The 15,408-nt window shown below is 31.1% G+C and overlaps 1 protein-coding gene across 1 annotated transcript; it reads left to right on the top strand.

Moving 5' to 3' along the window:
* Positions 233-2,145, top strand: LOC109716633 (probable membrane-associated kinase regulator 2). The gene is made up of 3 exons (XM_020242169.1): positions 233-260; positions 436-1,119; positions 1,877-2,145. The coding sequence occupies exons 1-3, from the start codon at positions 233-235 to the stop codon at positions 1,954-1,956; spliced, it is 792 nt and encodes a 263-aa protein (XP_020097758.1). The 3' UTR covers positions 1,957-2,145.

The raw sequence follows: 15,408 nt of genomic DNA, 5'->3' as shown, positions 1-15,408 counted from the left end.
CTAAATATTTCAAGCAAATAGAGAGAGAGAGAGAGAGAGAGAGAGAGAGTAGGGCTAACCTTTGTGGCTATCCCCACCATGGAATCCCTTAGCCTCCTCAAGTACTTGCGCGGAGGCGGCGGAGCCGCCATTGCCGCCGCCGCAGCAGCCGCCGCCACCACCACCATCGCCACCTCCGTGCTCCGCCCCGGCGCCGGCGCCGACGACGACGACGACGACGACGGCGGTGGTGATGACGAGGGCCCCTTCTTCGACCTCGAGTTCGCCGTCCCCGAGGACGGCGCCAATGGCGAGGAGGAGGAGGAACAGGAAGAGAAGGAGGCGGCGGCTGCGGCGGCGGAGGCGGAGGAGGATGAGGGGGAGTTCGACTTCGCCCGCGAGGGGTTCCGAGCGGAGCCTCTTTCGCCCTCCGACGATCTATTCTTTAAAGGTAAGCTTCTAACCCTGGACCCCTCGACGATCGCCGACGCCGATCCCGAGACCCCTCCTCACCTCCCCGTCGCCCTCCTCAAGCCCGCCGCGAAGCTCCGCGTCTTCCTCCGCCGCAGGGGCGGAGCAAGCTCCTCGTCAAGCTCAAGGTCGAGGAGTCCCCGATCGTCTCCCTCTTCACGCGGGACAACAGCTCCAGGACCACCGCGGCGACGGCGGCGGCGGAGGAGGAGGAGGAGAGGAGGTTCGCGAGGGAGGTGGTGCACAAGTACCTCAGCAAGATCAAGCCCCTGTACGTCAGGGTTTCGAAGAGGTACGGGGAGAAGCTAGGGTTCTCCGAGGCGCCGAGCCCCGCCGCCGCGGCGAACCAAGGGGAGGAGAAAGACGCGGCGGAGGCGGAGGCGGAGGCGGAGGCGGAGGCGGAGGCTGAGGCCGAGGCGGCGGAGGAGGCGTCTCCGCCGCCACCTACGGCGGCGGCGGCGGCGGTGGCGTCGTGCGGGGTGAGGGCGCCGAGGGCGAGCATTCCGGGGTTGAAGGTGGTGCGGAGAAGGCTCGGGAAGAGCCGGTCGGCGTCGGCCGCGGTGGCCGCGGTGCCGTCGCCGCGGCGGAGGGACGACTCGCTGCTCCAGCAGGAGGACGGGATCCAGAGCGCCATCGCCCACTGCAAGCGTTCCTTCCACACCGCCCAAGGTACCCCCCGCACCCCTAACTTGTGTTGTATACCCGTCCGCTGCTTTACAATTCGTGCACTGTACATGTCTTTATACAATGTTTTGTTCGGATAACTGGGTTAATATTTTGAAAAACTTCAAAATACTACTCATTGCATTTCACACTTTTTTTTCTTTAGTGTTCTGTAATTTAAAATATATTAATTTAGTGCCATATTATTTTTTTTATTATTAATTTTACTATTTTTTTTGTTAAATTGATAACAAAGTTAAAACTAAAAGATACTAAAGTTAATATTCGATAAATCTAGATACCTAGATCGATATCTGAAGTTTTATTTTGTATATAATTTAACAAAATATTAACGAAAAAGCTAACGAAAAGATAACAGTAACCAACATGATATTAACTTGATATATTTTATATCACGTGATAGTAAAGTGAGAAAGTATGAAATCACGAAGGTGGTATTTAAAATTTATCCTTAATTTTTCTACTTCATTTGGAATTTTTTTCCACTCGCGCACACACAGTGACACAGAAAATGGTTAGACCCATATAAAACATTTACAAAATATTTTACTATAAAAAAAAGAATATTAAAAATTATGCGCACCAAACTTTAATAAAATATATTATAAATAATTTTGTAAATTTTAAAACTTACAAATATAAATGCACAATATAGGAAATCAAGTTTTATGCAATTATTATCCGTAGTTGTTTTTTTTTAAAAAAAATTTTAAAATTTGAAATTTGAAATTCCTCTTTGCAGGGTCGGAATCGCCGTTTGCTCGGTGCATGAGCGATCCTGGCGACGGTAGATCGGAGAAGGAGAAGGGAGAGCGCGTTTGATCTCCACCGTTCGATTTTCGCAGAAACGGAACTTTTTTTTTTACTATATGACTTGTAGAAGGTGCTTTGTTTTAACGCGCCCGTATGTTTCGCTACATTATTATCTTCGTACGTACCGTACCTTTTATCAGGAACTATGTGATTATTTTCTGAAAAAATGAAGTGAAATTCCTCAATCCAATATTTAAATTTTGTCCTTGTTTTTTTTGTTCGCGTTAAACTCAAGTCTCTTTCACTAGATATAAAGCGGCGATTTTATTAAATTAATTTTTGATTTTACTAATTAATTTTAAATTTATTTGATTAACTAAGTTAATGATATTTTAACTTTACATTTTAAAATTTAAATATATTGTTTATCTTAGAATAAGTTAATATTTCATGACTTTATGGTTATTTCGGAAGTGGGAAGTCGCAACTATAAATTTATAAAAGTAAATAGTTATTTAAATTTTAAAGTTGGATATCATTGATTGATTCAAATTAAATTAGTTGAAAGGTTCAAAAATAAAATCAAAAATTTTAAAACATACCATAGTGAAGTCAAAATAGGCCAACACTTAGGCTAGTTCTATACCTTTTTACCTTTTATTTATCATGTAACGTTTGGACACAAGTAACCGCGTTGTGAGAGAAGAAGCACAAAGGCAAAAAAGAAAGAAATATAAAATATGCGTAAGTAGACAATTCTTCTAAAAAAGAAAAAATATATTATTAATCAATTTAAAAAAGTAATTATATTAACCGAACGTCATAATATTTGAATCTTACTATAACAAAACATAATAAATTCTAATATAGTTTTGAATTAAAATCGGTCAAAAATAATTGAATAATCATACTTAAAAAAATACAAAGTTTTTCAAAAATAATTTAAAAAATATAAAAACAGAGGCATAGACAGTTGAAGAATTGGAGTTCCAAACTCGAATAAAACGATTTTATGGTACGACGCATAGATCTCAAAAATTATTTTTCGAATTGGAGTTGCGTGCTGAAAATAGATACTCAAACAAAAAATTATAACCATTTTAATTTTATTATTATTTTTTTTTACAACAGCTGTGTAAATTATTAAATTCAACAGAATTTTTGGCCCACTTTAATTATGTCACGTCTTTCTATAAACTCTAAACGCTAATTTAGCATGGTCGAATTTATACAAGGGCCACCTCTTGTTTCCTCTTGAGAAGGAGACAAGGAAGTGAATGATTCCACGGAATCAGAAAAGCTGCTGCTTTTTCTTCCCTCAGTTTTTCCAGAGTCGTAAAAAGCATTGAAAAACGCCTGCACCTGCAGCTGCTTCCTGCACCTCCTTTTCCCTTTCCAGTTTTTCTAATTCGCGTGGCCGCCCCTCTTTTTTTTCTTTTTTTCTTTTTTTTTTTTATAGCTAAATTATAGCGCTCTCAAAATTTGATTTTTTTTATTTTTTTCATATCATTTAAAAATCTACACTTTGTCATTTTTTAAAATAAAAAATGTTCACTTCACTCCCTACCGCTAGTGATCTGTTGAAATTCTGTTTATAAAATATTATTATATATTTTTTATACAAAAGATGCTCTCAGTCTTTTTTCCTGTTGTCAAAAATGGTGAGGGGCAAAATAGTCATTTTGTCATCACAGTTTACACTGTATCCCTTGTGACTATTTTTTATTTTACAAGAGAAAAAAATATAGATTTTTAAACGACAGGAGAAGAAAGTAAAAAATCGAATTTTGACGGAAAAATTTTATGTAATTTAGCCTTTTTTTTTTTTTTTTTTGGTGGTTCTTTCCGCTCACTTATTTTTTTAAGGAGAAGAAGCACCTGATATGTTATTTTTTATTCTTTTCTATTTTTTGAATGTAGAGGTTTGTAGAAAAGTAGAGCTTGATTGATTATAGTAAGAGATAGTTTTAGAAAGAAATTGCAGCACAGTTTTATATAACAAGAAAATATAGAAGAGATACTGATGACAGTTCCAAAACCATATCGATAAACAGAAGAAAGCAAAAAATTATGTTTTTCGCTTTCCAAATTGAAACATATAATCAGGTAATCAAACTTTATAAGTATTTATGGAAAAAAAAAACATAGTAGAGTTTAAGTTTAGATTGGAATTGTGTTTTCAAAAGTATTAGAAGTAATATACTTTTTGTTACCGTTGGTTTCAATCAGTGTTATAGTAGGTAAAAATATATATAACTTATCTGAATTATGAACTATTTTAATTGAGCTTTGCAATCTTTCAAAATTTTGATTTTACTATTTAATCTTTCTTCTTTTTTTTTTTTTTTAAGAGAAAGATAGCACGCTACCCGCTTCGTTTATTTCATTTAGAAATAAATTTAGTTAGAAAATGTGAATCAACTAGGATTCGAACTTAGGATCTCGGGTACCTGTTGGGAATCCGGTACTCCCCCCGGTACCAAATCTTGTGAATCCGCAATCCACTCCGATACCGACTGCTGTGGATTCGGTACCGATTGTTGGGATTCCGCAACGGAAGCGTCGAATCGAATTTTTACCATAAACCCGTCTCCTCAGCAGAAGCTTATTCACTTATAAAAGAAAAAAAATATGCGGGTAAAATAAGATTCATTAAATAAGAGAATATTACACCTGACTCCTCTTCTATACAGAGTAGCTACAATCCGAACCCTCTTTCTGAATCTCGATCTTCTACCCTTCTCTCGTCTTCTATTAATCTAAAAGACTACTCACTTATGGACGCACCCGTACACTAGGTGCATCCAAAATCATGACCATCTTGGTCATGCCATATGGGTGTGGTTAATCCATACCACCATCAAAATAGTAGCACATATGCTATATTTATAGCTTACATCAAAAGCTAACCAAATCCTAGTATAATTAGGATTCCTATTTCGATAAATATTTAAATCTATATTTAGTTTATCTCCAATAGATTTAAATATTTATCCTAATCTAGTTAGATTTATACTCTAATTAATATTTAAATCTTAATTTATCTTCAATAGATTTAAATATTAATTCTTATCTAATTAGGATTTAACAACAAATCTTACCAAATCCTAACAGTACCAACCACCAAGCCCTTTGCCACTTGCTCTAGGGACAACCGATCTATCTAATCTTTTAATTTGCTTGATTTGAGTCAATCAATAGTATTTTGACTTCAAAATTGAAGCTAGTTATTTACTTCTATAAATTCACAGCTGTGGAACTATATGATAAACGACGTACCATTAACTAACTCAAATCAAACAAATTAATGGGTTGATTAATAAAATTAAAATTTTGAAAGATTTGATGGCTAATTCAAAATGGTCCAAACTTTTTATAAGTTCTGCATGTTTTAATTTTTACAATGTAGGTTGTAAAAATAGTAAAAAATTTTTAGGCGTTCAAAGTATAAAAACAAATACTTACAAGCCCCACTATGCAAAATAGGCCTTTATATACAAGAGTTACATGAAAGGCGCATCTGGTTCGGATTATCCTGTTAGGATTATGGACAATCCTATTAGAATTATTCTATTTTATTCATTCAGCCTGCAATCTGGTCGGTAATATAGCATTACAAATAGTAAAATTGAAGTTACTTCAAAAATATTATTGAATGAGATGGCAAAATTTTAAATTACTAATATTAAATAATCTTGTATATTATATAAAATTATAATTTTGTGCATGAGAAAGGATACGTTGATCGAGAAGCTTTGACCAAGAGGACCATGTAGAAACAGGAGAAAGTTTATTGTAGCAATCCGTAAAAAGACTCAAAAGCAAATGAGACTATGCACACCTTTTCGATTTTCAAAACAAATGTATCTTACTTTGGTTACTATCTCATTCTCTACTTATCTGCTGACAAATGTGTACCATCCATGACCATTTTGTCTGCATGATTTTGCACGAATTCCAGAAAGCTACAGTTGTACTGCAGCCCTGCATCCCACTATTCTTTTCTTTTCTTTTCTTTTTTTTTTTTTTTTCCGGTCTTTATAACTATTTTAATACATCCGACTATTGATAAGTAATTTGTATCATCTCTGTAAAATATTACAGTATATGTGGCGCTAAAACGTAAAAGTTACCACGATAATAGAAAGATGATATTGTATTGAGGTAGTGTTATAGTTAATTTGTATGAATCAAGCTCTAAGAAAGACGATAATGTTATGTGCAAAATAATGATCAGCCATTATCTTTTAAATTATTCCTGTAAAAGTCCTAATATTTTTACATATGTCCATTCCGTTAGAATTCGTTAGAAAAGTTTAGTTAACTATAAGTTAAATACTTTATTGTGATTATTTTTGACATTTTTATTCCTCTTATATTATACTATTATAGCTTTTGAAATGACATATTTGTGAGTACAAAATTAAAAATATAAACAGTTTTCTAACAGTTCTCTAATGTTAACAAATCAGATGAATATATCTAAAAACATTACGACTTTTGTAGGAATAACTTATAAAAGTTGAATTTTGCAAAGATATATTTATAACTGATTATGTTTGCGAGGATTTGTATGCAATTAACCCTTTATTTATATAAGGCTAAATTACAGAAAACCTTCATGTCAAAATGTGATTTTTCACTTTTTCCTCCTGTCATTTAAAAACCTACACTTTGCCTCCTTGTAAAATAAAAAATGTGCACTTTGCCTCCTACCGTTAATAATCCGTTAGGATTCCGTTATAAAAGATTTTTTTATACCAAAAATACCCCTCCACCCTCTTCCCTGTTGCTTCACCTTCCTCCGCCTCGCCGCCTCGCCATCGCCCACATCCCTGTCCGCGCCTACAAACACCCTTCGCCCTCCTCCGCCGCCTCGCCTTCGCCCTCGTTGTCATTACCCACCTCTCCATCCACCCCCACATTGATTTCCATCTTACTGTCGCCGAAATCGAGGGGCGGCGAGGGTGCAGGAGGAAAGGGGAGTAGGTGGAGAAAAAGATGAAAAGAAACCGCAGCCGATTGAGGCGTGAATCGCGGTCGATCGAGGCTACTGTTGAGAAAGGTGAGAGAGGAGATGAAAATGGTGAGGACAAAATGGTTATTTTATCATTACAGTATACACCGTATCCTTTGTGAATATTTTTTATTTTATAATGAGGCAAAGTGTAAATTTTTAAATGACAGGAAAAAAAAAAGGTGAAAAAATCAAATTTTAACAAAAAATTTTATATAATTTAGCCTTTATATAATATATATTCAAGCAGAATCTCGAGTGAAATAACTCTCTTTTTTTTTTTTCATTGAACGCAGAAAAACAATATTAACAAAGATACTAGCAGAGTCAGCTTTATTATTCTCAAAGATTTCCGGACTTAATAAATAATATTATATCTATTTTATCAATAATAAAATCAAATGTATTATCATTAATAATAATAATCATTACGTGATTTGTAGTTTGTAGCCATATTTTTTGAGTTCCGAGGACCCGGCTCTAACTAGCAACTAATGTGAGACAAAAACGCCGTTTAAGCACCATTAATTAATTACTCTACAATTATATATATATATATATATAGCATGTCCTTCTATTATTAGTAATTAGTAATAGGTTTTAGGCCTAAAATTATAATATCTATTCTCGAGCAACGTGATTTTATTAATTAGTAGAGTGGAGATCAGAGTAACATATTAATGAGGAGACTAGGGCATCATACCAGTTTTAATACTTTAGGGTTAAAGGTAATTTCTTTTTTTTTTTCTAATTTTTAAAAATCTATATTTTACCTTTAAATATTTCAAGTTATTATATTTAACTCCCTTCTGTGAGAATTTTATCACTATTTTATCGATTTCTTATAATTTATATAAAAAATGTCCATCAAAATTACATAAATATAATTTAAAAATTATATTTTTTCTTATAGAAAAAATAAGTGTTATTTGATCATTTGTCCTTTTCATTAACGCCGTATCTTCTTGAAAGTATTTCTAAAATTGTTTTTAAAAAATATAGATTTTTCAAAGTTAGAAAAAAAAATGAAAAAATGAATATTTATAAAGAAATTTTTTATAATTTAGCAATAATGTAAATAGTACTTTGTGGTGTGTCGATAGGTATATAATAAGAAAAAACTTTTGGGTGATTTATACACCCACTTTAGTGCATCAAATAATTTTATTAGTACAATATTAATAATTAATAATTATAAGATTAATTAGAAAAATAATATTATAATGAGACTTGTGTGCTATTAGGAGTACGAAATTTATCTGGATTATGGATCATTTTAATTTTACTGTCAAACTTTTCAATTTGTTTGGTTTGAATTGGTTAATAATATTTTGACTTTAAAGTTTAACTGCGTTGTTTATTTTTACATATTCATTTAGTATATATCATACAATTATTACAACTATAAATTGTGACCGACTTAAATAAAAAAAATAGTAAATAGCAAAATTAAAATTTTGAATGATTGAGTAGCTGATTCAAATTAGTTCATAATTCACATAAATTTTATTTATTTTTATTTTTATTTTTTACACAAAAGAGAGATGCACGAGAATATGATAAAGGCTAAAATACAAAAAACTTTATTGTAAATATTTATTTTTTTTATTTTTCTCTTCTAATTTTTAAAAACTTATATGTTTTCCCTTTAAAATTTTAAAAATAAAAATAAAAATAAATAAAATTTAAATATTTATTTTTTTTATTTTTCTCTTCTAATTTTTAAAAACTTATATGTTTTCCCTTTAAAATTTTAAAAATATTTTTATAAAGTTGCGACCTTAATGGAGAAGGTGAAAATTAATTTTTAGCATATTTATATTAGTTTCAAAATTATTTTTATTATAAATTATAAGAAATAGACGGATTAGCGACGAAAACCCTACTGAAGGGAATAAATACAACAACTTCAAATTTTGAGAGATAAAATATAGATTTTTTAAAAATCAAAGCGGAATTTTTTTTTTAAGAGATAGATAGGAAGTTATCCGCTTCGTTTATTTTATTTAGAAATAAACTTAGCTAAAAATGTGAATCAATTAGGATTCGATCTTGAAACTCGAGTATCAATCACTAAACCCTTTGTCACTTGTTATAGGGACAGTCGATGAAAAAGAAAAAATTAAAAAAAATATTTATAGGGTGTTTTGTGTAATTTAGGCTTTAATTAATAAAAGTAGGATCGAATTAGACGGAGGAGATTTGTTGGTGGTTACCCAGCATGGGCGTGAGAGCGACACCCACTACTACTAATCATTCCAAAATCAATTGAATAATAATAATAATAATAATAATAATAATAATAATAATAATAATAATGCGATAATATCTACACTTTGTCTTTAGTGGACTAAACCACTAGCTACACAAATTGTAATTTTAAATGAATATATTAGTGGAAAAAGGGTTTAAGAGGTAAAATATATATATAATTAGGCTACTATACTATCTATAGTACCAAGCTCTGGTACTATAGTGTTTATTTTCGATCTTAGGGCGTTCAAATCAACGATCCACACCGTTAAATATGATTTAGGGTATATGAATTTCTTAGGAATAAAATTTTAGTTTTTTTTTATATCGTTTACTTAGTAAATAAATTATATCAAAATGGACGGTGGAAATTGAATAATCTTTAAAATTTGAGCATGACACTTTTAAATTCAAGATCAAGAATGTTAACCTTAATCTATATAGTTTAAAGTATTTTCTATCAAAATTTGAAGAAATTTAGATTCTTCTACACCGTTAAACTCGAAACTCGTCATAATAGCCATTGAATGATTAATTTTGAAATAGTTGATCATAAAATAAACTATAATCCAAAAAATATAAAATTTTATTTCTAGAAACTTTAAATACCCTAGATCAGTTTTAACGGTGTGGATCGTTGATTTGAACGCTCTAAGATTGAAAACCAACAACTATAGTACCGGAGCTCGTACTATAGATATGTATAGTAGCCTAGTATATTATAATATAGTATATATATATATATATATATATATATATATATATATATATATATTTCAAATTTGATTGTTTAAAAAAATTGAAAAAAGAAGTTACAATTTTTTTTATGAAATTTGTTTTTTTTAGAGAAACCAAATGAATCAAAAAAATACTTTTCTAGCCAGAAACTAATTTTTCAAAATATTTTTCGAAAAACGAAACATCATACTAGTGTTAGAAGCCCAGGAAGTTAAATGATTTTACTATAACGAAATTCGAATTCTATAAAAAAAAGGTTGGAAATTTACAAAAGTGGATTCAAAAATTTATGTTATATTTTTTAGGGAGTAATTCGAAAAATATCCTTGTATAGTTTTGAAATTTTACAAATATCCCTTCAAAATTTTAAATATATATATTCTAAGCATATAAATTAAAAGAGAGTTAAACACTAGTTAAATTAATAAAATGATGAATTTACCCTAAGCTATATCTTGTAGTTGTAAGGCAAAATATTAATCGTTTTTTTTTTTTTGAATATAGCTTTTAATTTTATAGCTTATGGCATGATTTGTTAATTCTGTATAATGTGTAAGATATATTATTTTAGTTGATTAATTTTTTTTCTTTAGAAAATTTGATAACTTACAAAAAATACTTTTCCAATGATAAGTTTACTATAAGCCTTTAACTTATTAGAGTTAAAAAAAAAAGAATTTTAAACTAATCTATTAAATTATGCAATTTTTTATAAAAATTAAGGAAAAACTTCAAATACCACCCCCGTGGTTTTGCATTTTTTCACTTTAGTGCCATATGATTTAAAGTATATCAATTTAGTACCCCGTGGTTTCGCACTTTCTTACTTTAGTACCCTCTCATTTAAAATGCATCAATTTAGTACCATGTGGTTTCATTTTTCTCTTTTCATCGGCTCCTCTGTTAATATTTCGTTAAATTATATACAAAAAATTTCGGATACGCTACCTAGGTTTATCGAATATTTATTTTGGTACCCTTTAGTTTTAATTTTGTCACTGATTTTTTTCCTCCGTTAATATTTCGTTAAATTATATACAAAAAACTTCAGATACTCTACCTAGGTTTATCAAATATTCACTTTTGTATCCTTTAATTTTAACTTTGTCACTGATTTAGCGAAAAAAATTAGTGAAATGAATAATAAAAAGAAAAAAAATCATATGGTAATAACTTGATATACTTTAAACCATAGGGTACTAAAATGAGAAAGTGCAAAACCACAGGGGCTAATTTGATACACTTTAAATCACAGAGTACTAAAGTGAGAAAGTGTGAAACCATACAGAGGTATTTGAAGTTTAACCAAAAATTAATGGCTGGTAAAAGAGTATTTAAAATATTATCATTATTTTTTATTCATTTATGTATCTATTTGTTATTGGTTGTGACTCCCAATGCTTTCGATTCACTGGAAGGCTACAATAGATAAGTTGATCAAGAAACTTGCTATCAGTGTTTTAAAAATAGAATCAAACAGCGACCCAAAAATATTACTATGTCGATGATCACCGGTTCAACCAGTGGTTTAACCACAATCACTGGTTGAACCAGTGACATCAGTATGACGTCATAAGTATTTAATTATTATTTTTAATTATATTATATAAATAAATTTATATATTATTACTTTTGTATCATATTTAATTAGAAAACATTGATTTCTAAACTAAATTAAGTAGATATTAGTTTTTAAATTCTACTTTTTACAAGGCTAATATGTGCTAATAAAAAATAAAATCAGCTAAGTCGATTTTAAGCCGTTGGACATTAACTTGGTTAAAAAAAAAAATCTGATTTGATTAGAACAGGACCGGCTCATCTATTTGTTTATTGAACTGCTTGTTCAAATAGTTCAACGCGATTATTTGAGCTACCTCGATTCAAAAAAGTTGAATTGAACCGCTTTATAGATTGGATCATGATAAGAGCAGTTTAACTGTCTGATTTGGTCTTGGTTTTAAATCATTGCTCACTCCACTCAAGTAAGTTATCTCACTATATGTTGAATCATGCATTAAATTTTTAGGAAAAATGAGTTGGGCTTCACGCGTACGTCTAGTCGGTCGTTCTATACACAAAAATATGTTCACAAATTTGTGAGACTCTTTTGACTGCACACATAGGCCAATTAAAATTTTTTACATTATAACAGTCGGTATATTAATAATCTGTAACGGTAGTTGTCGTATCGTTGGTGTTAACCATTAATTCCAAAAGATCAAACTGTTAGAAAGATACAACTATTCAATTAAAGCGTACAACGTTTCAATTATGATGTATATAGATACCGTGCTCTCGAATCTCTATAGCCCAACCAGCCTCTCGCCACTTCGAACATGATTTAGCCCAATTTGACCTCTTGCCATATGACAAAATGCTGGTCCTTTGAAACCAACAATCTCCTTCTCCCCTATATTTGTATAAATTTGCAGCATACAAAAATCGAATTTATGACTTCTGACTCTAATATTGCTTGTCGGATCGTTGGTGCTAACCATGAAGGCTCTGATACCACTTGTTGGATCGTTGACGCTAGCCATAAAAATTCAAAAAGATTGAGCTATTAAAAAAAAATAAAACCAATTCACTTAAAGCATACAAATACAGCATCTACGGATCTCAAGCTCGAGCTATTAAAAAGATATATACAATCGATTCACTTAAAGCGTATAGACACGAATCTATGGATCTCGAGTTCTAGTAAATTAATTCGATCTGTTCCCATCAAAAAAACTTATGCTAAAGAAATTACTAGACTTGCGATACATGGGGGACATAACATACATGTGAATATGTGATTAATTAGTGTAATCTTCTCCCGAGATTTATAGTGCATGAACATTTGAATCGTTGGAAAACGAGAGAAAAACAAGTGACGAAAAGGAAAAAAAAAAAAAAAGGTGATTAATTAGTTTAATCTAATTATCAGAAAATGTCTAGTGCATGCATGAACATTTGAATCGATAAACACGACTAATAAGCTAAGTTACATTAAGGAGCCGTTTGGTTGCATGTAGTTGTAACTGTACTGCAGTTGTAACTGCATGTAAATGCAAATTTCATGTTTGGTTTGATTTATTTAACTCCAACGGCTACAGTAGGAACTGCAGAGGAGGCCCAATTACAGTAGTTCGAACTACGCCCAAATTGACCGCAATTTCAAGTACAGCAATTGGAGAGAGTAACTTTAAATAAAAGGTATACTTACCTCCTCAATATTTTTTAAACAAAAATTATTTTTCTTTTTTATATTGGAGGTAATCTTACCATCATATATATAAAATAATAAAATTTTAAAAATTATTTCTCAGCTGCATGCAACCAAATAAATTATTTATACTTGCAGCATTTTCTACTACATCCAACCAAATATGATTCATATAGTTGTAATTGCTGTATTTCCAACTGCATGCATCTTTAACTACACTGTATTTATAATTACATATAACCAAACAGCCCCTAAGAGATGTAGGGATGTAAAATAGAAGAAACATGTATGGAGAACAACATATAAATTTAAAACCAATATTGATTAATTAATTTAATTGATCATATCGTTTAATATTAATTAAGAAACTTTATGAGAGTTTAATTAAAAGGTATTAATTGATATGCAGACCCTCTAGATATAACTGGTTGAGTACAAAGTAATGCCTTGAACTAAAGTAACTTTCTTTTTATTTTATTTTGTTTTTTTATCGTGAAAAGAGAAACTTATGTTTCAGTGACAAAGCTTGGTTGTTTTTAAGTTGATTTCAAAATTGAAGCTTTTCCCAGGATATATATAGTTGATTTTTTTTTTTCTCTTTTATTTTGGCTTGTGTTTTGTTTCTGGTGCCATGTTAACGAGATTAAATCCAATCAAAACGTTTAAACTATTAGGTGGATATAAGTTTTACATTACATACAGGTAGAACAAAATGTAGGTGAGTTGTGTGAATTGTGGTTTATCTTAATTATGAATTATTTTGATTTGACTATCCTATCTTTAAAAGTTTAATTTTATTACTCTACTTTTAAATTTATTTGATTTGAATCCGTCAATAACACTTTAAATTTAAAATTAAATGCTTATTTATTTTTACAGGTTAAGTTATAAATTTCATACAATTCTCACAATTATAAATTCATTAAAATAAGCAATTAACTTAAAATTTGAAGTCAAATATCATTGATTGACTCAAATCAAATAAATTGAAAGATCGAATAATAAAATCAAATTTTTTTGAAAAAATTAGGTGGAAAACTCAAAATGATTGGTAGTACAGATAAATTTTCTATTTTTTTATCCTTTGAATAATTTTANATTCTCACAATTATAAATTCATTAAAATAAGCAATTAACTTAAAATTTGAAGTCAAATATCATTGATTGACTCAAATCAAATAAATTGAAAGATCAAATAATACAATCAAATTTCTGAAAGTTCAAATAGTAGAACCAAAATGGTTCACAGTTTCAATAAATTTTGTATGTTTTTATCAAAATGTAAAGGCTCTTTTGAGATTTTCTTCTCTAATGCTTTAAAATGATTAGTGGAACACCCATAATAAAAGCATCCTGCGAGATTTTTTTTTTTTGTCCAACAATATTTCTTATCATATTTTATAATAAATATAGTTTTAATTTCAGTTTATAATTGAAACTACTACCCAAAAAATATGTTATAGGGTACTTTTCCAAACATGACTTGAGAAAATGTATATATAGTGGATGTGTTTAGATAATGTTTTTCCAAACATGGCTTAAGAAGTGTCACCATAATAGCTCGATCTGAACATTAACTGAGATAAACCCTCATGTACGAAAAGATAAGCTCAAACTTTAGAGCTAGATTTCGAAATATTTCATCAAAATGTCACAAATCAATTTTCGAAGTGTAGGCACCTGTATATTTCAAAATCACATTATAGTCAAATAAATAAAATTAAAGTTGAAGTTTAGATCTCCATTTAAAAATATGCAATAGTTAAGATAAATTTAATGCTTTTTTTTTCCTTTTTCTTATTTGTCTGGTTGTTTTAAGCCCAGTATTGGCCCTGGGCCTTGTGCGCGTTGTTTCATAGGCTTTGATCTACTTATTTTGCTTCTATCCTTTTAACTTGTGTGTTTTTGTTTTTTTTGGTGTCACATTATTTTGCTTCTTCTATCTCTCGATCTAATTATAACCGTAGGATTGTTGGCGCTAATTATTAATTCTTGAGTTATTAGAAAGATACAACTAATTTACTTAAAGCGTACAGATATAACGCCTACGGATTTCGACTGTGACTCGACTAAACCAAATTTCTTATCATTTAGAACATGCATCGACCTAACTTTTTCTTCTGCCACAGATTAATTAGAATACTGGTCTCTTTAAGCTAATATGTCTAACTCCAACTCTAAACCCCACAATTCATTTCATGGTCTCCCACTCTTTATCCACAAACGAGTTTGAATCCTCTCCACTCCCAAAACTAATGGTTCTAAAAAAAGCCACAATTCACACAACTCACCCGCAATTTGT

Source organism: Ananas comosus, linkage group 10 (assembly GCF_001540865.1).
Source record: "Ananas comosus cultivar F153 linkage group 10, ASM154086v1, whole genome shotgun sequence".
In the NCBI taxonomy this organism is placed as follows: domain Eukaryota; kingdom Viridiplantae; phylum Streptophyta; class Magnoliopsida; order Poales; family Bromeliaceae; genus Ananas; species Ananas comosus.
The sequence above is the reverse complement of the archived record's forward strand: the minus strand, read 5'-3'. Positions and strand labels throughout refer to the sequence as shown.